Genomic DNA, 24,897 nt, shown 5'->3' on the forward strand with positions numbered 1-24,897 from the left:
ACGGAGATCTCCGTGCTCCTGAGCCGTTTTCGATGATGAGTTTTCGAATCAACGATCGGCTCGTTAAACTTGATCAGCGTATTTAAAGTTTTAGAAATAATTTTTGGTGATTTTTCAATATCATTTACCTAGCAATCGAAAGGATTCAAAATCAATAATTTTTAACCTCGAAATAAAAATACTATAAAAAGTAGTGATATAGCACTAAAATTTTTGATCAGAAATATAGATCTTGTTGTAGATAGTATAAAGAATTTTCTATCAAAATTTCATCTGATTTGAATACTTCTACACCGTTAAACTTAAACGGCAAATATCAACCATTAAAATTATGGATTTTGATCCTTTCGATCACTAGGTAAATGATATCGAAAAAATCGCAAAAATTATTTTCTAGAAACTTCAAATGCGTTAGATCAGGTTTAACGGAGCCGATCGTCGATTCGAAAATTCCATCATCGAAAACGGCTCAGAGCACGGAGCCTCGGTGCGCCACGGAGGCCTCGGTGCTCCTGAGAGCACAGCAGCCTGCTATATTATAATATATATATATATAATATATATATATATATATATATATAGTGAGGCTACTATTCGTGCTTCCCCTCGTTTTCGATGTTGCACTTTCGAATCGTCGATCGGCCTCCATTAAACTTGATCTAGAGTATTGGATACTTAGAAAATAAATTTTATTATTTTTCGATGTCATTTGCCTAGTGATCGAATGGGCTCAAAATCAACAAATTTCAATGGCCGTAGTGAGCCGTTTGCAAGTTTAACGGTGTAGAAATATCCAAATCACGTGAAATTTTGATAGAAAATTCTTTATACTATATAAAATAAGATCAATATCTTTGATTTAAAATTTTAATGTCATATTATTACATTTTGTAATATTTTTATTTTCAGCCGTTGATTTTGAGCCCCTTCGTTCACTAGGCAAATAATATCGTAAAATCATAAAATTTATTTTCTAGATACTTCAAATACTCTAGATCAAGTTTAACGGAGCCGATCGATGATTCGAAATTCGCAACATCGAAAACGAGGTAGAAGCACGGAAGGCTCCGTGCTTCCGATAGCATAGTAGCCTCACTCTATATATATATATATATATAATTTTAATATAAAATTATTATATTGTTTTTAATTAGATTTATGATAAGATGAGATATATTCTATAGAAATAATTATCTATATACTTTGCAAAACTTTTGAAATATCTGATGTATTCCTATTATTTTTTAAATATATCTTTGGTATATTTCTTCGTTATTCAAAAATAATCCTGCTATTAGCACTTGTTAAGTTATTTCGGGTTAAACTCAAGTTAAATTTCTACCCGAATTAAAAATGTCAAAATACTTATTTTTTCCTTAACCTATAAATATATTTCCATAATATTTATTTATCCTTTTTAACGGACAATTGCTTACATATTCCTGAAAAGTTTTAATTTCTTTTATTTACTCTATTTAGAAGGCTAATATGAAAAATATTCTTCTAACGTCCAACTTCTTTCAAATATAATTTCAGAGTTAGATTCTGTTGGTAATTTATATGCAACTATGAAGTTATGAAGTTATGATGATTTACATGTAACAATGTAAGATTGTTGATTTAACTATTGTAATCTATTTTTTAGCCATGGTTATACTTTTATAAGTTTAGAGAAGAAGGTGATCATTAGAAGATGATTGTTGGAGGAGAAATTAATAAGAAAAATATTTGATATTTTACAGATAAATAAGAAAAGTCGGTGATAGTAAAAGAGTATATTTGAGTAGACAAAATAGTGGTTTTATAAAAATAAAAATAATAGTCGTTTCTAATAATAGTTCATTATAATATATAATCTAATTCTAGAAGTATATTTAAAAAATTTAAAACAATAGAAAGATATATTTTTTATATTAAACTTTAATTTAAGTGGGTAAATAAAAAAATGTTTGAAACATTTTAGGAATATATAAGCAATTATCTCTATTCCTTGGTAGGTGGCCTGTTACAGTAAAAACATTCTCCTAAAGGGCTTAGATCTCCTCAAGTGGATTAGGTATTTGATAAGACTCTGCTTTTTGGGTTGAGAGAAGCTAAACATAAACCGGAACAAAAACCAAATATGTCAAGTCCCATTAATATATATATATATATGGTCATTACTAAAGATAAGAAAACAAACAACCCGTTGTCACGCCCCGGGACCCAGCGGAAGCCCGCCCGGCACGTGCCCAGACCCGCCATACGTCTAAAACATATAAGGCGTCTAAAAACAACAATAATAAAAGCAATAATAAAAGACATATAGGAGTATCAGAGCATAATAAATGTCTAAATGCTACAACAAGAGATAAGGATAAAACTGTAAATCCACTAAATAAAACATAAAGTGATACAAAGAAATCCCAGATACAAGTACTATAGGTAGATACATAGGTGGTCTTTATACATGGATACAAAAACCTCTCACTCTCTCAACTACAAAAAGAAAGAGTAAACCACCTAGGCAAAGTACCGCTCCTCGCTAGCTAGCTGAGCGATCCCCTTGCCGCGATCCCGTGCCTCCGCCGGTGCCGAAGGCTCTGAAAAGTAAACCATAAAATAGAGGCGTGAGAACTATTAAAAATAGTTCCCAGTGGGCAATTACTGACTTCAGTGAATGCACCACAAGGCCCAAAGCTACAAAAGATGTCAATGACTATAAAAGTAGAAAAGCGAAAGGTAGGTAAAAATGTAACTTACTACAACATGATATCTCTACTTAGCATAATTAGCATAAGTATGAAGCAAGTATGCATGAAGTAAAAGTCTCAAACTATCATAATGTTCACAATGCGAAATAGTAAAGTTCCGTTGTTTACTATTCTAGTCAATGTCCAAGTAGTACACTAAGTTATCATCTGTCCACATGTCATAATGAATACTCAAAGTCGAATCTGAAGAGACCCACCCGAAGACTGTCTATGGCCCTGAGACCCACCCGTAGGCTGTCTGGCCGGTGCCGAGCCTAATGGCCCCGTGGTAGTCATCATCCCCACCCTAGGAATGAGCCTGTCCCACGGCAATCCACTTCGGCGCCCAATCCCGCACGGCGAATATGAATCACGATGGCTATCTCCGGAGTGCCAGCTTGTAGGGAGCGACCCTCACAAGCATGTGCGAATGAGCACAATGGCAAGTAGGCAAACGATCTGTCGCAAGTACCAAGTCCTCATGTCTAATAACATGGAATGTGTCAAGTATCTCAACGGCCTATCCCTATGTCATCATGTCTCTAACATGAAATGTAGCGGATAAGTAGTGGCCTATCAATATGTCTTTATGTTGCAGTTTCATAGTTTACTAATTTCAAGTGCCCCTTGATGACATTCTTGTTCTCTATGTCAGAGCATGGCAACTATATTCCAAAGTACATATTCCAAGTCATAATCCTCATAAGCGATGTATTTTCTACTTGCAAATAAACACTTTTTTCATATGCATGTATTCTACTCATATAGCTCTACTATATAGTGAAATTTTCATAATACACAAGGCATGCATTTTAAGTACTCTAAAATTCATATAAATTTTATTTAGTATAGAAATAAATTTTAAAATATTTTACAACAAATAGAAAGAGCATAGGGTCCATTTCGCCCCATTTCCACGAAGCCAAACCCACCGTCGTCAACGAAAGCTTTCGTTTGCCACGACGAAGGCGCCCACCACACTCCTAGTACCCTCAAGTGAAAAACCCTCTCTTAATCTTTAAATGGAAGGTAGGGGTCTTCCAATCTAACCTCAAGAGGAGCTTCAATCCAAGCTCAAAATCAAGTAGGGTTGAAGTTTGATCCTCCACAAAGCTCCAACCGCAAGCTCGAAGCCACCAAGGCGAAAAAATGAGGAAGAAGATGATGCTCCAAAGCCTCCAAGCAAGCTCCTTCTCCTCTTCTTCTTCTTCTTCTTCTTCTCCCTCTCTTCTTCTCTCTCTAGAATAGGTGGGAAAGGAAGAAATAAGGAGAGAAGAGGGTGAAATGGCCAAATAGGCCATTAAAAGCAACAAAATCTACTTAGGTCCCTCAAAAACTCAAATTTACATCAGCGCGGTCTTGGCAGTTTTCGCCCAGAGGGACCGGTCTCCCCGACCTAAGACCGGTCTCTCAGCCTGCCCCCGAAAATCCAACGTTTGGGAACCGGTCTCTCCCTGCGCGGGACCGGTCTCTCCCCGCGCAGACGCGCTCGGGGACCGGTCTCGACTGCCAGGGACCGGTTGCCTCGCCGGCTGCGCAGCACTGTTCACTGAGGGACCGATCTCTCCTATCAGGGACCGGTTCCCGAGAGTAAAAACTCTCAAGACTCTGCCAAAACTCTCGAGATCGAACTTTTAGGCCGGTATACCATCGACGGCCCTCTACCAAGTGTGGAAAAGTTCGGAATACAAATCGAACACTTGAACCTCGCAATTTGCAAAGGTCCAGTGTGCTACACCCGTCCTAATAGCATTACAGGTCAACTCTATGGGCTAGTAATGAAAAATAAAATTGAATTGCTTTGGAATGAAAAATGGAATGACGAGTCATCCGAAAATATTTGGTTCATTATTGGAATGGCAATCAGGTTCGAAATTTAGAATTTTTGAGAGAGGATTTTGATTACGAGAGAGGAAAGTGATGAAGGGAGATGAAGTAGGTGTTAGTGAAAGAGAATTTTGAATAGTTTACTTTGGAATGGGCCAATCCGAAATTCAAAGCCAGATTGGGTCATAAATAGATTTGGCAATTTCCATTCCGGAGTGGAATAGGAACTAGAATCTGATTCCTATAAAACAAACGACAAAAATCGGAATCAATGAATTCCATTCCGATTCCATAGTCTAAAATAGGTGAACCAAACAAGCCCTATATATAGTATAGGACAACTCAACTCTATATACATTGTAGGATTGAAATAATAGTGGTTCCTAAAATTTAGTGATGGTCCCCGTAAGATTGAGTGTTGGTTGAACAGTATGATCTAAATAGTGAAATTGATTAAAGTGTAAATCTAACGGAGCCGAGCACTAGGCAAATAATATCAGCCGTTGATTTTGAGACCCTTCATTTACTAGGCAAATAATATCAAAAAATCGCATAATTTATTTTCTAGGTACTTCAAATACTCTAGATCAAGTTTAACGGAGCCGATCAACGATTCGAAAGTTGCAACATGAAAAATGATCTGGAAGCACCAGAAGCATAGTAGCCTCACTCATAATAATTATAGTGTACACTTTGAAAGATAATTAGAGGCAAATGAATCAGCTGTCACTCTTTATCAAATTTATGGTTAGAGGAATAACAAAATGAGTTTATTGTACCAACTAAAACAAATTGAAGTTCGATGATTGAAATAAATTATCGACATACGGAAACTCAACAACCAATTGTGTAATTTACCCAATATCTGGATCAAAGTTCAATGACTAAAATAAAATTTCGATATAAACTCAACAACCAATTGTGTAATTCACCTAATGTTTTCATAAAAAGGGCAAATTTTGTAGGAGAGAGAGAGAGAGAGAGAGAGAGAGAGAGAGAGAGAGAGAGAGAGATAGATAGATGGAGAGTCATATTCATATTCCAAGATAGCAATTCATAAGATAAGATAGTTGACCAACCATAGATTCCCAGCCCAAAAATATAGTGAGGTTAAGGAACTGATTTTCAACTATATATGTACATATAGAGTCTAGTTGAATTGCTTTTTGATAGCACCAAGCACTCGGTGCTATCAAAATTTTCACCGTTAGATTTATTTCTTTGACTATTTTCATCTGTTAGATCATACTATTTAATCAATTATCTACTGAACCCTAGAGGACTACTATCATCTTAACCGCACATCTCTTCATCCATAGGCTGAAAACTTAATAGCCAAGTAATGTCGAAAAATTATGAAATTTAGTTTTCAAATATTTTCAATAATGTATATCAAGTCTAACGGATCCGATTGTTGATTTAAAAGCCGCATAATCGAAAACAACTTGGTAGCTCGGAGACCTCTGTGCTACCGATAGTATATCAGCCTAGTTTTATATATATATATATATATATATATATATATATATATAGAGAGAGAGAGAGAGAGAGAGAGAGAGAGAGAGAGAGAGAGTAGAGCTACTATGCTATCGGAAGCATAGAGGATCTGGTGCTTCCGATTTTTTGGCCCTTAGATCAACCCCTTTAATCATTTCTAACCTTTGGATTAATACTATTAACCTGTGGGGACCACTTAACTCTAGGGGTACTACTCAACCCTAGGGGGAACCGCAATCATCCCAACCACATAATTTTTGATCCAATGGTCCAAAAGTTGAAAGTATCAGATTCTCTATACTTTCGATAGCATAATAGCTCTACACACACACACACACACACACACACACACACACACACATATAAAAGAGGTAACAATTTGTGGTTCTCAATTATTAGGCTCCATATATACCTTACCACACACACACGTATATAAGAGGTAACAATTTGTGGTTCTCAATTATTAATTAGGCTCCATATATACCTTAAAAAGTGACAAGCATTAATTCTATTATGTTTAGTTGGCACCTTCATCGAATCTACGTGGGACACACACATGCACACACACTCTAACACACACACACTCTAACACACACACACTCTAACACACATATATGTATATAATATGTACCAATTGGTGATTCTTAATTATTAGGCTAAATACCTAAAAAGTGACGAGCATTAATTATATTTTGTTTACTCGGCACCTTCATTGAATCTATGTAGGACAAAGGAAAATCACAAGATAAGGCTAAGCATCATGGATACCACAAAATTGCGAAGCCCTAGTCATGTAACCAAATTGAACCATCAAACTTTTAATTTTTCTTTTTTCCCCCCTCTTTAAGTCTTTATTAGCCGTGTGAGGACGAATTCAAGAAATTGCCTCCTGATAAAATTGCTTAAATAGCATATGTCACAAAAGTGGCTTGAGGTTGCGATAGTTTTGATTCTACGGAATTTAATTTTCATCTTTAGTGTAATTGTACGATCGCACACTAGACGTACTTCTTTTGTTTATACTGTATAATTCCATATTGTATTTTAATTCCCCCCTTGTTTTACTTGTGTTTGAGTGTTTGTTTGCTGTGTCTGTGTCTGNATATATATATATATATATATATATATATATATATATATATATATATATATATATATATATATATATGGAGCTCTCACAAAAGATCTTAAAATATATTACAAAAGTAGGGTAGAGTGTAATTGGACTTTGCATCGTATATAAACTTATCATTATCGTCTAGTACGGTAAGTTAACATAGGGATAATAACTTTAAGTGCATGGTTTGAAATATTTGAGACTTGAATAGGGATCGGAATAAGTTATTTCCATTGATAATGTTTGGATGGAGGGATCGACATTTTGATTTTTATTCTGGGCGGATGCGAATCCTTCGGATGTGACGCCCACCTCTATAGTGGGAGCTAGTGAACTTTAATTTTGAAGTGATTGAGAAAAAATTTCACTAACAATTATTTAAATTCAAATATAAATCATATAAAATTATTATATTAAATTATAATTTCAAGTTTGAATTTAAAAAATATATATAATTTTAATTTATTTTTTTAAATTTAAATTTATAGTTCTAAATTTAAATTTTAAACTTGACCTTAATTTGAATTGTAAATTTTAATTTTAATTTCAAATTATAAGTTTAAATTTAGATTCAAATTTTGATTAAAATTTGAATAACAAATTTAAATTATAGTAAAAATATATTTTTTTAATTTCAATTTCAACATGATTCCGATTCTGATTCTGATTCGTCTCATGAACCAAATAATTTTTTGTTTTTATCATTTTATTTTCAATTCCGGTCCATTTTTATTTCTATTCTGATTATGATTCCTCTTTTGAATCAAACATGCCCTAAATTTAAATAATGTCTACGAAAATTTTATTCTTATTATATATATGAGTGTAGTTAGCAACTATAATGCATTTTGAGATAGACCCTTGAATTACGGAGTTTTAATTCTACCATCTTATTTTTACAATATATTTGTTTTAAATTAGTTTCTAACTCTTTTATATAATAAGTTTTCATGTAAATCCAACAAAATATTTTGTGATCTGATGAATATTATCTATTCTAGGGGTTTTTATTCGCATTTGTCTCTAGATCTTAAAACATTTTATTTCATAATTAATTTCAAATAAATTTGAATTGCAAAAAAGATTCTATAATATCCACGTGGGCGTCACGCAGAAGAGTAGAGGTCAAAAATAGGGACAGCAAAATAGTTTTTCTTGTTGAATATATTATTAGATGAATGTAGTAAATAATTAATTTACCATGTTTGATACTATTAAATAATCAAATGTGCTAAATAGTTTATCATATTCAAGTGAAATATTTAGTTAACTTAAATATATTTTAGCTAACTAAATACAAAAAATCCACTTCTAGTAAAGTACTTGTAGTGTTTAACGTATTCAGATAATTAAATATGCTAAATATTATAATATTTACGTAAAATATTGCTCAGACCGGCACTAAAGTGTGTAATAAAAAAAATTAGGGGACTTAAATGCAGAAAAGAAAATCCAATTTTAGTAGAATTTGATAAATTCTTAATTTATTTTAGGAAAAATTTCAAAAACTCCCCTTGCGGTTTCATTTTTTCTCACTTTAGCACCATGTGGTTTAAAGTATATCAAGTTAGTATCCTGTGGTTTCGCACTTTCTCACTTTAATTAGTATCATGTGTTTTAAAGTGTTTCAAGTTAGTATCCTGTGATTTTGTACTTTCTCACTTTAGTATCCTGTGGTTTAATATTTCATTCGGAGAAAAATAAAAACCACAGGGTATTAACTTGATACAAAAATAAATCCACATGATACTAATTTGATATAAAAATAAAATCACAGAGTACTAATTTGATACACACTTGAAATCACAGGGTACTAAAATAAAAAAGTGCGAAATCATAGAATATTAACTTGATACACTTTAAACCATAGGGTATGAAAATAAAAAAGTGCGAAACACACGAGGTGTTTTGGAAGTTTTTTCTTTTTTTTTTATAATTAATAAAAATATTTGATAGTGAAACAATTATTTAATACTTGAGGTAAGTGTACGTACATTTTCGCCCTCACGATGTAGCAGCTCACGTACGAGTTCGAGAGCGACATCCACCGTCCAAATGTAGTCAAATTTTGCGGCGATCAACGGTCCTGATTCGAAGGGAAAGGACGGTGGGCCATGCCGCGCGCGGTACGATGACACCTAAGATCGAAGCCGCGTGTTAATCCGAGCGCATCTCGTCCGTACGTTCCGAGCACGTGCGCTGCACGTGCGTTCTCCTCCTGCTCCCTCTCGCACCGTCAAATCGAAGCGACGCATTCGATTCGACGCTTCAGATTTTGTTGGAGAAAATTATACTGAGACACCTCAACTATGGATTGTTCAGAAACAGCCCCTTTAAACGCTAACTTTATTTTTATTTGGGGTCTTATACTGTTACATAAGGTAAAAATTCAACCAAATTTAGCGACTATATATAAGTTATTAAATGTAAATTAATTAACATATTTTTATTTAGGCTAAATTATAATAGGTGGCGGTGTAGGGCGGCGAGGAAGGAGGCGGCAGAAAGGAGAGGATATTTTGGGTATAAAAAATATATAATAATAGAATATAAACGGAATTCTAACAGAATACTGACGTCGGGGGGCCAAAATGAGTATTTTTCATTTTTCAAGGAGATAAAGTGCAGGTTTTCAAATGACATGAGAAAAAGTGAAAAAGGGATATTGACAAAGAGGTTTTCTGTAATTTAGCTTTTTATTTATTAAAAAGTGATTGAAGCCATTAAATTTGATAAAATTATATAAATTTGATAAGTTTTTATATTTTTTGACTCAAATTATTTCGTTCTATGATATTAGAAGGTTGAGGAGTCTCAATCGGGAAATTAGTTGAGGGGGCACTTTCGGAATTTCTCATAGTTGAGGGGGTCTCTTTACAGGTTCACCTTTTTTCAGAGATTGAGACCTCTTAACATTTAATTTTTTGAAATCAAATGATTTTAGCTAAATAAATTAAAGAATTACAAAATCGATAGGTAATTTAATATACTTTAGTGGTTGATAATAGTTAATTAACCTATAAAATTTAAAAAATTGTTAAGTTATTTAAATGAAAACATTAATTTGTTTAAAAAAAGGAATTTAAAGGGTTGTCAATAAAAAAAAATTAAAGTTGAGAGAAAAAAAAATTAGAACCGAAAGGAATGTCAATAAAAAATAAATAAATAAAGCTGAGGGGTTTATTTCACTCGACTATATATAGTTTAGGGAATTTTCATATATTTTAACCTATATTGCTTTTAAAACTTTAAAATATTTTCAATAAAAAATATGTATTAGAATTAATTTTTTAATAATTTTCTATGCACTGAGCAAAAAAAATATATATGTAAACAGTATTTTTAAAAATATTTGATTTTTGCAACTACTATCTCGATAGTAACATTATATATTTTATAAGTTACAATTTTCGACCGTAAATTGTTATGAAAACTTTAAATATTTCTTGCCATATTATGATTTGAAATGAATCAATTCCTATTTACTTAGTGTTTGATCTGAAAATTGAATCCAACTAACTTACACAAAAAAAAAAAAAAGGTTTCAATTTAATATTTCTAATTTTATATGAAAAGTTACACTACAACAGAATTAAGTTATAGGGACACATGTTTGAGACACTTTTGAGTAAGTGTCCCATTTATGCTAAAACTTAAAAAAACATCTACTAATGCCTAAATATAAAGCCCAATCCAACCAAAAATAAAAGATTACTCTATTCAACCCACCACACCCAGTCCATTTGGCCCGATTACAAACAGAAAAGAAAAAAAAAAGAAAAATCAATTACCATCTTTTCTTCTCTCTTCACTCAATCCACTGAAATTCTAGACGAATAGCCTTTTCTGTCGTCCTCCTCCGCCACCGCAGCCAACGAGACAGAGTTTCGACGGTTGCTAAATGCTTAAATAAGTATTGGTAAATTAGCAGCACTCTTTTAGGTTATAGCGACACTCTTTAACTGTCACTATATACCTAGCGACCCCACATATAGCAACACTTTTTAAAAATGTCGGTAATTTTAGCTAGCAGCACTTTTTTGACATGTACCTATATTTAAAAGTGTCGCTATAGACCGTTTTTGTTGTAGTGTTACCAAGCTCTTGGTTGATATTGAGAACTATTAAACAGTGTTAGATAAAATAGAATTTGGAACCAAACTATATGGAGATATATTTTCCGTTTCTCAACTGCGCAATAGAAGTATATCATAATAAAGGATTGCGATTTACACAACTTAATATTTTTTTATTAAGATGAAAAATATATGAAACTTATTTGAACTATAAACTATCTGGATTTAGCTACCAACCTTTTAAAATTATAATTTTATTATCCAACCTTTCAATTTGTTTGATTTGATTCAATGAATAAACGATAATTTAACTTTACATATTTATTTAACATATTTTATGAAATTCTCAAAATTATAAGTTCGTTAAAATAAGTAATCAGCTTAAAATGTTGGAGTCAAAAGGTATCATTCATTAACTTAAATCAAATAAATTAAAAAGTTATACAATAAAATCAGAATTTTAAAATGTTAGATAGCCAAATTAAAATATTCTATAGTTGAGATAAATTTTATATATTTTTAATATTTTATAAAAAAAATAAAATAAATATTTTTTTATCGTACATTCATATAGTACATAACGTGTTCTTTTCAATCTAACACAAAAATATTTAATTGTGGTAATTCTTCTAATATTACTATTCACTATATGGGGCCTTCAATATCATGCAGGTGGATAAAGATGTATAAACTTTCGCATGAAAAAAGAATATTATGTGACAGTCACATCATATTACATATAACCAGTGAAGTATTTTTTTTTCTTTCGAAATAAAAACATTATAAAATTATTTTTAAAAAATTTATGATAGAATAAATTTATATATATAATTTAATTTATTAAAAATATTATGTCAATAGTATAACTGTCCTATTTTAAAATTCTTCGTTCAAACGACTCTATCCGATGACAAATGCTTTAAATTAACAAAGACACTGCACAGATAGGACAGGTTCGTACTTATTAGTCCCAAACTCATTGGACTTCCCTGGGAATCCACCCCCATAAACAACGATATAACGTCAAACACATAGGGAAAAGAGATATTTATAAAAGCAAGCTTACTATGCTTTCGAAAGTATAAAAAAATTCGTAATTCCTAATTTTTTTGATTTTTAAATTAAGTTTTTTGATTATTTCTGATCTTTAAATTATTATTATTATTCTAAAAAAATTACTGAATTTTAAGAGGGACCACTATCATCCGGACTGATCCAAAGACTAAAAGGTGGGAAGCATCATTCGATAGCATAGTAACTCTATACTGTTTATGGATACAAATATTAGAAATTTTATTCGAACTCATATCCGAACAAAATACACTTGATTTATACTAAATGAATATAATTTTGATTATGGATATAAAAAACGAACACTCAACAAATTTGAATCTGCTATGATTTTTTATATATATTCGATCAGAACCAAAACCAAATCCAAACAGATTTTGTATTATATAATATATAAGAATGTAAATTTATATTTTAAAAATTTAGATTTGAATATGATATGTTTTAGAACTTGGTAAAGAAAAATGATTGCTGTTGAGATCGGGTTCCGAGATTTGACTTTGGGTCTCTGTCATTTTGTTGGGTTCAATTTTGGTTATGAATTTTCAAAATCCGATGAGTTCGAGTTCGGATTTGGATTTTGGAAAATCCACTCTAAATCCGACCGAATGCCATAATATAGATTATCAAACATAAGAATAGTTTTCTAAATATCCGTCTGGTTAGATTGTAATTTTATCAATGTTTTTAATATAAATCTCGTAAATATTTTGAAATATTGTTATTCATAAAAATTCATGCAAGCTAGATAGATTATTTTGAAAATTTTAATTTTATTCCTCAAAAAAGATAAAAACTTAATAAACTTATCATCAGAAAAGGAAATTTTAAAAAATTAATAAATTTTGTAGAAAATACTTAATTAAATAAAAGGGATAGATCACAAGTTTAACTAATAAATTTCAAGAGAAAAAAAATGCTATAATCTATAAACCAAAAGAATATATTCTTGATCAAAAAATTAAAAAACGACATGAATTAATATTTTACCCTACGAAAACAGTTGAGGTTAAATTCGTCATTTCATTAAGTTAACAAATGTTCAACTCTCTTTTAATTCGGATAGGGTTATTTGTAATAAATTCATGTATATAAATATAATAAAGGGGGCATACATGATATTTTATATTTTGAAGGGGCATCTGTGAAATTTTTAAATTTTTAGAGAATTACGTGGTGCTAAAATTAATACTAAATTATTTTTTCCCACTAGATTAATCTTTTAGATAGTTTTTTATTTAAATTATTGGTTGTAGATTTGTTGAATTTAAAGAAATATTCTATGTTTAAAGAGCCTATAATTGAAAAAATTGCTACTATCTATACAATTTAAAAAGTTCAAGAATCTAGACTTGATTTTTATCTTGTTAATTTTTTTTATTGCTTAAAAATTAAAGAATTTTCTAAAAATAGAGAGCTCGACAACGATGCCTCATTAGAGAGCGATAATCTGTCATCAATTATCACTTTTATTTCTATATAATATTTTTTTATGGTTTAATTTTTTTAAAAAATTTTAAAATTAAAAAAAATCAAACTAACTATTGGATAGAAATTAAATTAACACGTGCTGGCGAATTAGGGGTTTTCCACAATATGACGTTGTTGGAAGTTTTTCACTGAAATTTTATCCGAATAAAGAAATGTACAAGTAGCATTTTTCATCATTTAAGGAGCCTCCGCACCTTTTTATATTTTTTTTCATTTTAATCCTCCAAAAAACTATAATTAGGTATTTTTTTTTGGTTGCCACTCCTTAATATATGTATACGTATATATTTATTTTTATTATATACAAAAAGAAACATATAAATTTGTGAACAATGCTGACTCCCCACCATCTCCTCTCTCTCTCTCTCTATCTCTCTCTCTTTCTTTGTCTCTCTCATCTCCCTTTTCTTTCTTTTTCCTCTTCTGTGTCGGTTTGAAATTTTCATTTTTTCATTTTTTTTTTTTTTCTTCTCTCTCTCGAATCAATCCGAAGAAATATAGGAACATATCAAAACTGAGCTCTCCACTCTCCTGTTATTATTGTTTAAGGTGGTAATCTCAACCCCTACCCAACCCCCTCTCCGCCATGAAAACCACTTCCTCCTCCTTGTTCGTCCATTAGGGTTTGGTGCCATGGTCTAATACCATGGTGAACCTCCTCCTCCGGGGTCTACCCCTCAAACCCCATGGGATCCACTCCCAGTACCTGACCCCAATTCTCCCTTCTCCCCGGCCCAAATCCATGGCGGAAGAGCCCTCCCCACGCGCCCTTCGCCGAGCAGAAGAGGTGGAGGAAGAGGAGGAGGAGGAGGAAGAAGAAGAAGAAGAAGAAGAAGAAGAGGAGGAGGAAGCAGTAGTAGCGCCCACCACGAGCAGTAGCACTAACATCTACCCCGAATCTTGGCTCCAGCTGGGCCTCGGCCCGTCGCGCCCGCCGCCCACTCCTACGCCGTCGCCGGCAGGTAGTCGACCCGCTGCGCTCCAGCTGTTCGCCGAAATGCCGCTGCAGCCGGCGCCCTCCCGTTCGGCGCAGATTGCGACGCCGGAAGCCGGCTTTCTGCGGTTAATGCCGCAGTCGGCGGATCCGAATCGAATTGCCGGCCGTAGTAGCAGCGGCGGCGGCGCCTGGCAGGCGACGCCGTCGCCGACCGTCGACACTGCTCAGTCCGATATTATGGTGGTGATTCCGCCGCCGCGGCCGCAGGCCGGAGTTTGGGTGGTCCTTCAGGCCGCAGAAAATCAGTGAGTCTTGAAGGATTAATATTATTATTAATTGTGTAATTTAGCTTAATCTAATGTTTAATACTGTTACTATTTTATTGTGTCAATAATTTTTTTTTTCTTTTTTTTTTTTCTTATGGTGAAGGGGGAGAGAGCCATCCTTGCCTCAGATACCCAGGAGCTACTTGAGGATCAAGTACTTAAATTTGTTTCTCTTGATTTATCTTTCTTTTCTTCTCTTTAATTTCTTTTTCATGGGTGTTATTTTAGATTTTTTTTTTTTTTTTNTTTTTTTTTTTTTTTTTTTTTTTTCTCCTTAGGGATGGGAGAATGCCAGTTAGGTTGCTGATCAAATACATAGTGGAGAAGCTGGGACTTGAGGATGAATCCCAGGTACTCATTCATTTAAGTCCACGCACTAGTTATATATATATATATATATATAAATATATATATGGATGTGGAATAATGCATAGAATATATATAAAAATATATATTTGCATGGTAAGGGAAAATGTAGATTGAGTAACGCATGAGTTCCTTAAGATGGATGCATTGTGTTTATTTCTGCACCTTCATAGACATGCCCTTGGTGCATGAAAGGAGCCTGGGAGCTAAAAGGGAACCTTCATAGTGTGTGTTTTAGCTTTTGTAGTATCATGCTGTAGGTGGGAGGTGAGTGTCGAAATGGCACATCATTGTTCACAATGAAAAGGGCTTGTTGAGGTTGTTTTGTAGAGCTTGCTTGGGTCGGTTAGATGGTTAGCTTTCACTGGTGATGTGCTTCTTTTAGGTAGGAGGCCATGCTTGTATGCATAAGTGGAGATGGTCTCATCATGATGTTAGTTGTGGGGTGTAAGTTAAAAACCCTAGCTAGGGTAGCTTCATGACCCATCATGGTAAAGTCACTTTTCTTTGCTCCTAGTCTTGGTATGCCATAAATGGAAGAACAAAAGGGCGCAGTCTTGTTGGGTTTCAAGCGCAGGAAAAATCAAATAGAACATGGGAAACTAGCTAGCTTCTTGTATAATATATATATATATATATATATATATATATATATATATATATATATATATACAAAGTTTGCGTTAATAATATAAATGACAACTCCATAAAGTTTTAATAGTTTCTAGGGATCTTACTATATTTATGCCTAGTTGGGGGGATGCAGAGAAAATTCTAAAAAGCCCATCATTCACCTACCATCTACTCTGAATATTATGCACCATCTTCTGAACATATATAAAACCACTTATATGTCTATATATACATAGAGAGAGAGAGAGTGTGGAGCTAAATTACTTGCTCTATGTAAAAGCCTATTTAATTATCATTGAAAAAGATATCATCATAATGACATTCAGATTTTGTTTCATCCTGAACTAGTGGAGAAGTATGCGTAATAATTATAGGCCTCTTTTGTTTGAAGAATGATACTATATCTCAGACAAGTTGTAGAAGGTTCCATGATTAAATGTCCTTTCTATACCATTTTCTCAAGGAAATTCTCTAGCTGTTATATATATATATATATATATATATATATATATGTATGTATGTGGCTTTATTGACAACTTTAATTATTAAGAGTGTTCAATATACATAGGATGAACAACTTGCCTATGTACTTAATTTACACCATTACCTAGCTCCTAGAATATTTACATTCACCTTCTAGCTTGGATTGACTTAACTTCTCATTAGATAAACCTTGCTTTTACATAGTTTAAACTTTGAAGTTTATTATCATCTACATATATATAATTGGTTCCAGTTCTTGACATTCTTGTCACATTGTTTAGGATACAATATTGACAGGTTACACATTTGTGTGGCGTGAGGAAGCCAAAAGTTTGTCACATATATATAGAATTATGCTACCATACTATACAGTAGCAAGTGCTTTGTGCTATCGAGTTTTTACCGTTGGATGAAATGATGTACGATTAAGATGATAGTGGTCCCCTAGGATTGAGTGGGTGGTTGATTAAAAAGTATGATCTAACGGGTGGAAATGGTCACAGGGTAGATCTAACAGTCGAAAACTTATAAGTATAAAGAGATCTATATTTATAAAAGCAATTTATGAGTACAAATGGATCTATACTCATAAAAGTACAGTAGCTGGACTCTCTCTCTCTCTCTATATATATATGAAGATGAGATCTAAATAACCATGAAAGACAAAAAAAAGCATGAATAATCCAGGTACGTACAAATCCGTCTAGTAGTACAATTTAGGTTTTCTGCCTGTAAGTTTTTCATACTCCTTTTTCGTGAGGATTTAGGGAGTGAGTGTCGGGCTTAGAATTTTCTAAGAGACTGTCATTTTGCGTACTATACTTTTGTTTCAAGTGAGATGGCTGCTTCATCGATCGATCTTCACCCATAAAAGTAGGCTTCAAAGTGAATCGCATAAATCGATTGTGCTCTTAAATTTCTTCTCTCTTTTTTGTTTATCTTTTTTTTTTGTCTAAATTCTCTTTGTTTTCTCACTCGATGAATCAGTGCTTAGGGCCGGCCTGTCATATAACAGCTTATTATGTCTAGTCCGCGTTAAGGTTATTATAATATTAGGAGGGAACAAATTAGAGTAGACCTTGTATAATTAATTCCTTAAACTTGCAGAGATTTTGTAGTGGCAAATTAAGTAATTGAAAGTGGAAAGGCGTTAGCATCTTCTTGACAATGTTGATCTCAAATCAGGTTTAGCAGCGTAGTAATTGTTATTGATAAAAAAAAAAGCATTAATTAACAATTTTGATCTTAAACAGACGCATAAAGGTCGAGATATGTACCTAAACTAGGTTTCTCCAATTCTTAGCCTTGTACTATCTGTATAGTGCTCATTATTCATATTAATAAAATATTAGGTACTGTGCAAAACAAACTTGTTGAAATAATTTTTTATTTGCATGCATGTTTCTAGAGTAAATTACGGTATGTGCTCAATACTTGCAGAAAAGATAAAGACAAAGTAAATCTACTTCAATCATCTTCTACCTTAGAAAGAAATTCAAGTTATTCTTCATTAGTTACTAGCACATTGATTACTAGAGAAATTTTATTGGCTAGGAATTAATTGTGTTCAAATAACTATATGCTTTTATTCACCTGGCACTTTAAATGAATGCTTCACTTGTAGTATACACGATATTCATTTTACTATTATGCATTATTATTTGTTATAAGGAGCCATCTCCAAGAGTACAACAACCCAACTACATTTCATTCCCTTTCAATTATTTTATCATTTCTTATAAGCATTTGATCATAATGAAGTTTGTAACTTGAAGCTTAGTATATATGCATAGTATTCTAAAGCCACTTAATTGAGTTTATNCATAATGAAGTTTGTAACTTGAAGCTTAGTATATATGCATAGTATTCTAAAGCCACTTAATTGAGTTTATTATTGCATCATTATTCCTCTTGCCTTATTATATGCCAACTTAGCACAATTTTCCCTATTTATATCATCTTGATGAACTGGATTTAGGCTGTTTGACGTCAAGTCGTGTCGTCATTAATTCCATCTCCATTAATCTAATCATGTTTCTCATGCAATCCTTTTCCAATAGTCAACTCTATGCCATGCAATTTGCACATCTTTGATTGATATATTCGAATCGTAGTACATGAATACATGTGGATGCATGAGAGAAGGGAGATTAAGAAACTAATACGTTTACCATATGCTCCAACAACCCTATAAATTTTAAACTTTATGTGTCACTATTCATGCATGTTCTTTCTATAAACACTCTCTATTTAAATATATAGATCTCAAATGTTTATGTCAAAGATTTTACTTATCAACTAGGCTAAGTAACCAATTAATGATTCATTTGTTTCATGCATGGCCAACCTAGCTAGAATTATGATGTTTCGTTCCATCAACGATGCATTACCTATTATAACTTGTTGTAGTAAATTAAGGAGTAAATTTGTTACATATTGGTGTTCGCGAATATCAATCATTGATAAATAGGACCTAATTTGCGGATAGAGAAACTAGAAGGGGCAACCTATCAATCATGCATTACCTATTAGAAACATGCTATAGTCAAGGCGTTAATTTGTTTTTTCGCTGTTCACTATCAATCATTGATAAGTAGGACCTAATTTTCTATCAATCATTGATAAGTAGGACCTAATTTGTGGATAGCGAGAGAAACTAGAAGGGCCAACCCAATATGCATATAAATGTAAAATATATTTGACTTGATTAGCCACCTGCCAGATGCTTGCATGCAACCAATTGGGACAAAATAATGCATAACAAGTGCATAAACATGCACTTACAAAATTATACATTTACTTCTAAAAATATTCCAGCTCAATTATATATGCACGTGTGTGTATATATATATTTAGTCCAGCTACTATCCTTCTAAGAGAATAGAAGCTTTTGTTCTATCAAGTTATTTTGGGTGATTGAGATTCTAAATATATGATCAGAGTTGTTAAAATTAATCTAAAGTACTTAAAGTATGTAGAAATTAAATTTCATAAATTTTAAAAATTATTTAGGTAATGATCAAAGAATCACAAAATTAACAATTTTTGACGACCTATATGAGTCGTTTGTTTGTTTAACAGTGTAAAATAATTCAAACCACTTGAAATTTTTATAAATTTTTTTTTTATATTTTTTAGATAACGTTTGATAACTTTAGTCATGAATTTAGAGTCTAACATCTATTTTTACAAGATTATTTATTTTTTATCGTTTATTTTTCGAATCTTTGATAGATTTGATAATAATTTTTAAAAATCACAATATTCGGTCTCTGAGTATTTCTAATATTATAAATCAATTTCAACGGTATCGATTATCGATTCGGAATCTCAATCATTCAAAATGACTTGATTAGGATAAAAACTTTTTTTTTCCTCTTAGGAGGATAGTAGCCGGATATATATATATATATATATATATATATATATATATATATAAGAGAGAGAGAGAGAGAGAGAGTTGGGCTGGAATACTATTAATAACTTTTTGGCTCTTTGTGGAAACATCTACTTTCGGCTAATCAACACTTTCATGAGATGTAGTTTTCTTCTTCTTCTTCTTCTTCTTCTTTTTTCCCACCTCTTAGAGGCCCTGATTGCTTCACCCCTATGGCCTAATTCATCTTTTCAATGAATGAAGCGGATAGCACGCTACCTTTTTTTAAAAAAAAAAAAAAAACTTTTTGGCTCTTTTATTATTAAATTTTTAATCTTTGGATGAAAAATTGTAAGGTTAGAATGATAGTGACCTTCCTAGGGTTGAATGATGGTCCCCTTAGGGTTTAATAATTGTTAGTAAAATAGTATTAATCCAATAATAGCAATAATCAAATAAATAAATCTAATGATTAAAAACTATATAGCAAAAAAATTTAAATATTATTAATAGTATTCTAGCTCAACGCTATATATATATACACACACATGGCAATAATAGAGAATTTAATTATTGAAATTGAATATTAAGTTATAAATGTGTCACTAACAACGCAATAATATAGAATTTATTGAAATTGAATATTAAGTTATAAATGTGTCACTAACAACTCGCTGTGTACGTGTTAGTGACCCAAGTGAAGTCCCATCTTACGAAGATGATTGGCAACATTGTGGACCACTCAGTTTGCATGCGTCCGTGACTCACTTTGATACAACGATGCGTCACGCTTTCGCTCGGATCACCTAAGCCTTTCCCCCTCTTTAAAGCTAAGAAATACATATACATAGGTGCTAATTAAGGTACCTCAATTTTCTTCTTAGGATGCACATGATTGTGATCTAGACTTAGAGGACCCATTAAGATTCTTAAGCTATGCACTTTGTGGGACGCTTTAATTAAGACCTCATTATCACACCTTTTGATTAGATCCACCAAGGACCACAACATATTTACAAGAGTATAAATTTTTTCGCCCCCTTGTAGCACATAAATAGAGAGTATATATATATATATATATTAAGTTCATTAATTGCATAGCTTCTTCTCACATGCCCATAAAGTTCTTTGTACATTTATCTCATTTACGATAATTATTTATTTGGTTTTAGGGTTTAATTAAGCTCATTTTACTTTAGCACAAATTTAAGCTCATGGGTTTTTTTTGACAAAATTTGCATATTTGATCGCTTAACCTTCAGCTGTTTTAATTTGAGTAACGATTGCATTGTTTAGGACCCGAAAATGGTTGAAATATTGCTGATTTAAATTGAATAAAGTAATCAAAATAAAATTTACTGCCATGTAGTTCTATTTTCAAAAATGCGTTCGGTAAATGTTTTTGGGTAAGGAGATTGCGTTACGTGTAGCAAAAAAGTACGATAAAAAAATATAATTTTTATTACTGTAGTGTTCTACACATTGTAATTAGTTGGTTATGATATGTTCTTTGCGATATATTTCTATATAATTATTTTTTTTCTAACTGTATTTTATTTATCAGCGTTAGATAAATTTCGATACCAAACAGAGCTTTTAGAAGGTTCAAAAGTTTTTTAAAAAAAATGTATTAGAGCTTTCCCTCCTCATATTATGATGAGGTGATGAAAAATGCCACCATAAAAAAGCATTCGCCTTCAGTGGCAGCCAGTTTTCACCATCATTTCTTACATAGAATCAGAAAAAAGTAATTTTTTTTGAAAAAATAATTTTCATGAAATTTTTAAAAGTTTTTCGCCTGTTTAAAAAAATTATTTTAAAAAAAGTATTCAAATTTTATGGAAAACTAGTGTTTTTGTTTCTCAAATTTTTTTTGCAGAAAAACAAAATCACTAGCTTTCCATAAAATTTTCCGAAAATACTTTTTTTTAATCAAATACCCGAAAACCTGGAAAAAAAAAATTAAATTAATGGAAAAAAAAATTTACACATTTCTTTTGAGAAACCAAACGACCAATTTTTTTTTTTTTATTTTTTTTTATGCAACGTTCAATCACACCATTAAATAATCTTTCGTAAAACACAGAGGTAATTAATTTCTTTACTAGTAATAATGCTATCTAATTACAATTTATTCAATATGTATATATTTATTGAGAAACATCCTCATTTGAGTGGAAGGTGCGAGACGGGTAAGAGAGGGACAACGTGAGCGAGACGTGCATGCGATTCTGTCATGATGCGGTGTTAGGTGGCGCGGAGAGAATGAATGAATGAATGAATGAAAGCTCGTTGTAATGAAAGCTCGTTGTGGGAGATTTTATATGACCGAACAAATTATTATTTTCTCAAAATGTAATTTAATATTGTGAGGCTCCGAAATCCTCGGCGTGCTTCTTGGATCCCCCACCGTTTACTCCGTATATTCAAATGGGGCGGATCCGAGGTGGCACCCGTCGTCTCCTTTTCTTAGCGGGTCGGGTCGGGTCAGGAGGATTCTAGACGGATTAATTTTTATTCTTTGTTTTGCTCTTGTTTATCACTTCGTTTGGGATACGGTTGTCAATGAGCTGAATGCGAGCCGAGCTGGGCCGGCTCGTATTTCGGCTCNNGATCTGGAGCTGGCTCATCAAAGGATCGAGCCAAAAAATCTAGCTCGTATTTGGCTCGTTTATTAACGAGCCAAATACGAGTTGGTTCGGTTCACGAATAACAAGTTAAGAAATTAAAAAGGACACATATAGAAAATAAATTTACCATATCTTACTCATTAGATTTTAATCTAATCATTAAAACTTTATATTGAAATGAATATTTTTATAATTAAGTTGGGCTTTATATATAGGTTGAATTAAAAATCAAATAATAAAAATCTGTATTTTATATATATATATATATATATATATATATAGTCTAGCTGTTATGTAGCCGAACATGAGCGAACTGATCCTAGCTCGTGTTCGGCTCATTTTATTAAATGAGTTGAAAAATTTAACTCGTGTTCGATTTATTTACTAAATGAGCGATTTGATGTCGAGCTCATTTTGAGCCGAACAAGAACTGATTTGTCAAAAGCAAGTTGATTGCCGCCCTTAGTTTGGGATGGACCATGATGGAAGAAAGTCTTTTATAAATTTTCTACGGAATTCTAATTTAGAATTGGTTATTGGTAGGGGTCAACATCAGCTGGTTCAGTTTTGTAATTCTTTAAAACCCGAACCAAACCATATTGGGAGTATGAACCCAATCCAACCCAACCGAAATAATTTGGTTGGCTCGGTTCAGTCTATTTAGTACCACTAAAATATTTTTCTTTAGTTTAAATCTTTTAAAACTACTGAAATTAAGATATAATCATAACTAATCTTATATTTAAAAAATGTTAATCTAAAAATAATAATAATTAATATGTCTAATTAATTGATTATTTTTAACACTAATACATATTTTTCAGAGAAATATAATTAGATTAAATTAATACAATTTTGCTTAAATTTGATTTTTTTTTTTTGGTTTTAAAATTTTAAAACTAAACTAAACCAAATTACATGTAAAATCGAATCGAACCAACTGATCTTGGCCAGTTCAGTTCGATAATTCAATTTGAAGTAAATTAATGCCCATCCCTAATATATAATTTGGCCTAATAGTGTGTCTATAGCAGGCTGCCACTCCAGGTTTGTGCAGGCCTTAATCCGACTAGAAAGTCCAAGTCCGAATGCCCAGTCCATACCCAGCCGGGCTTGGGCTTAGGGTGGTCCAACATGACTCGGCCGGATCCGAGCCCTAATCCATCAAGGGTTGTGCTTAGATCAATCGGGTTTACGCATCTGACAATCGCATTAGTTGTGTCATTTTGAAGATTTTTGCATTAATATCTTCAGAACCCTAACCGCTCGAAATATTAACTTATTGTTAAATTATTCGCATAATATCGTGTCATGTTGTGTTATTTTCGAGTTAAACCGGCTCATGTGGCAAAAATTTGGAGCTTCTTTCAGTTACTTTGTGCCGTGTGTTATTGTGTGCCACCGCGGCACATGCGAAAAAGTATGGATTCAATTCCAAATTTCAAAATTGCAAAACATTGTATTGAGAAGGTGCACTTACATGTACAAATAAAAACTTTCAGGTAGAAATTACGTGTCGAGGACACAGGCTTCCGCCCTTCCTAACATTACAACAAGTTCGCGACGACGTATGGCGCCCGCGGGAGACGGTGTCGTCGCAGTCGCAGCAACCGGACTCGTCGAGCACGACGCAGTTGATGACTTTGCATTACAGTAGAAGCTTGTAGATTTTTTTTACAACCTTCATGTATAATTATTTATATTTACTATGCCAATTGTTTTTCTTTCTTTCTTTTCCCACCCCCCACCCCCTTTTAGGTGTTCAAATTTTTGGTCATCTATTTTGTTTCTCTCTCTCTCTCTCTCTCTCTCTCTTTCATCTATTTCATTGAGAGAGTGAGGTTGAGAGTGCAAGAGCAGTGATTAATTAGGGGTTGAGATCGTACATAGTGTAATCCTAAGCCATCTTGGCTCTTGATCCCTGTTTTTCTAACTTGCTAATTTTAATTTAGTGGTTATTTTTCAATTTTGCAAGTGTTACTTACTAATTTAGGGGTTGAGATCGTACATTGGTTTTTCTTATTTACTATTCCCTTTTAATGAGATCTCACTGTTAGTAGTTGAATGCTTAGACCTGCTTATTAGATAGAGAAGTATACCTTTTAGTAATCATAGCCAAATAGGCCTTAATTTGCTCAGAGACTCGCACAATGCAGAGGATGATATATAGTAACATTATTAGATACATGACTGCTGTTTATTGAATAGAGAAACTGTTGTAATAACCATGCCAAACAAGCATTAAGGTATATGATTTGGATCGTAGGCACTAATCAACAATTACAAAAGAAAAGGATGTATCCGTCAGACTTAAAGTGTATAAATGTACAATGCT

The 24,897-nt window shown here is 32.6% G+C and overlaps 1 protein-coding gene across 1 annotated transcript; it reads left to right on the plus strand.

The window, feature by feature from the left end:
• LOC109722775 (cyclic nucleotide-gated cation channel beta-1-like) lies at positions 14,210 to 24,528 on the plus strand. The gene is made up of 4 exons (XM_020250911.1): positions 14,210 to 15,053; positions 15,178 to 15,228; positions 15,353 to 15,425; positions 24,065 to 24,528. Exons 1-4 carry the CDS (start codon positions 14,458 to 14,460, stop codon positions 24,227 to 24,229), a joined length of 885 nt encoding a protein of 294 aa, XP_020106500.1. The 5' UTR covers positions 14,210 to 14,457; the 3' UTR covers positions 24,230 to 24,528.

The sequence above is a fragment of the Ananas comosus genome, linkage group 17, assembly GCF_001540865.1.
Source record: "Ananas comosus cultivar F153 linkage group 17, ASM154086v1, whole genome shotgun sequence".
Taxonomy (NCBI): domain Eukaryota; kingdom Viridiplantae; phylum Streptophyta; class Magnoliopsida; order Poales; family Bromeliaceae; genus Ananas; species Ananas comosus.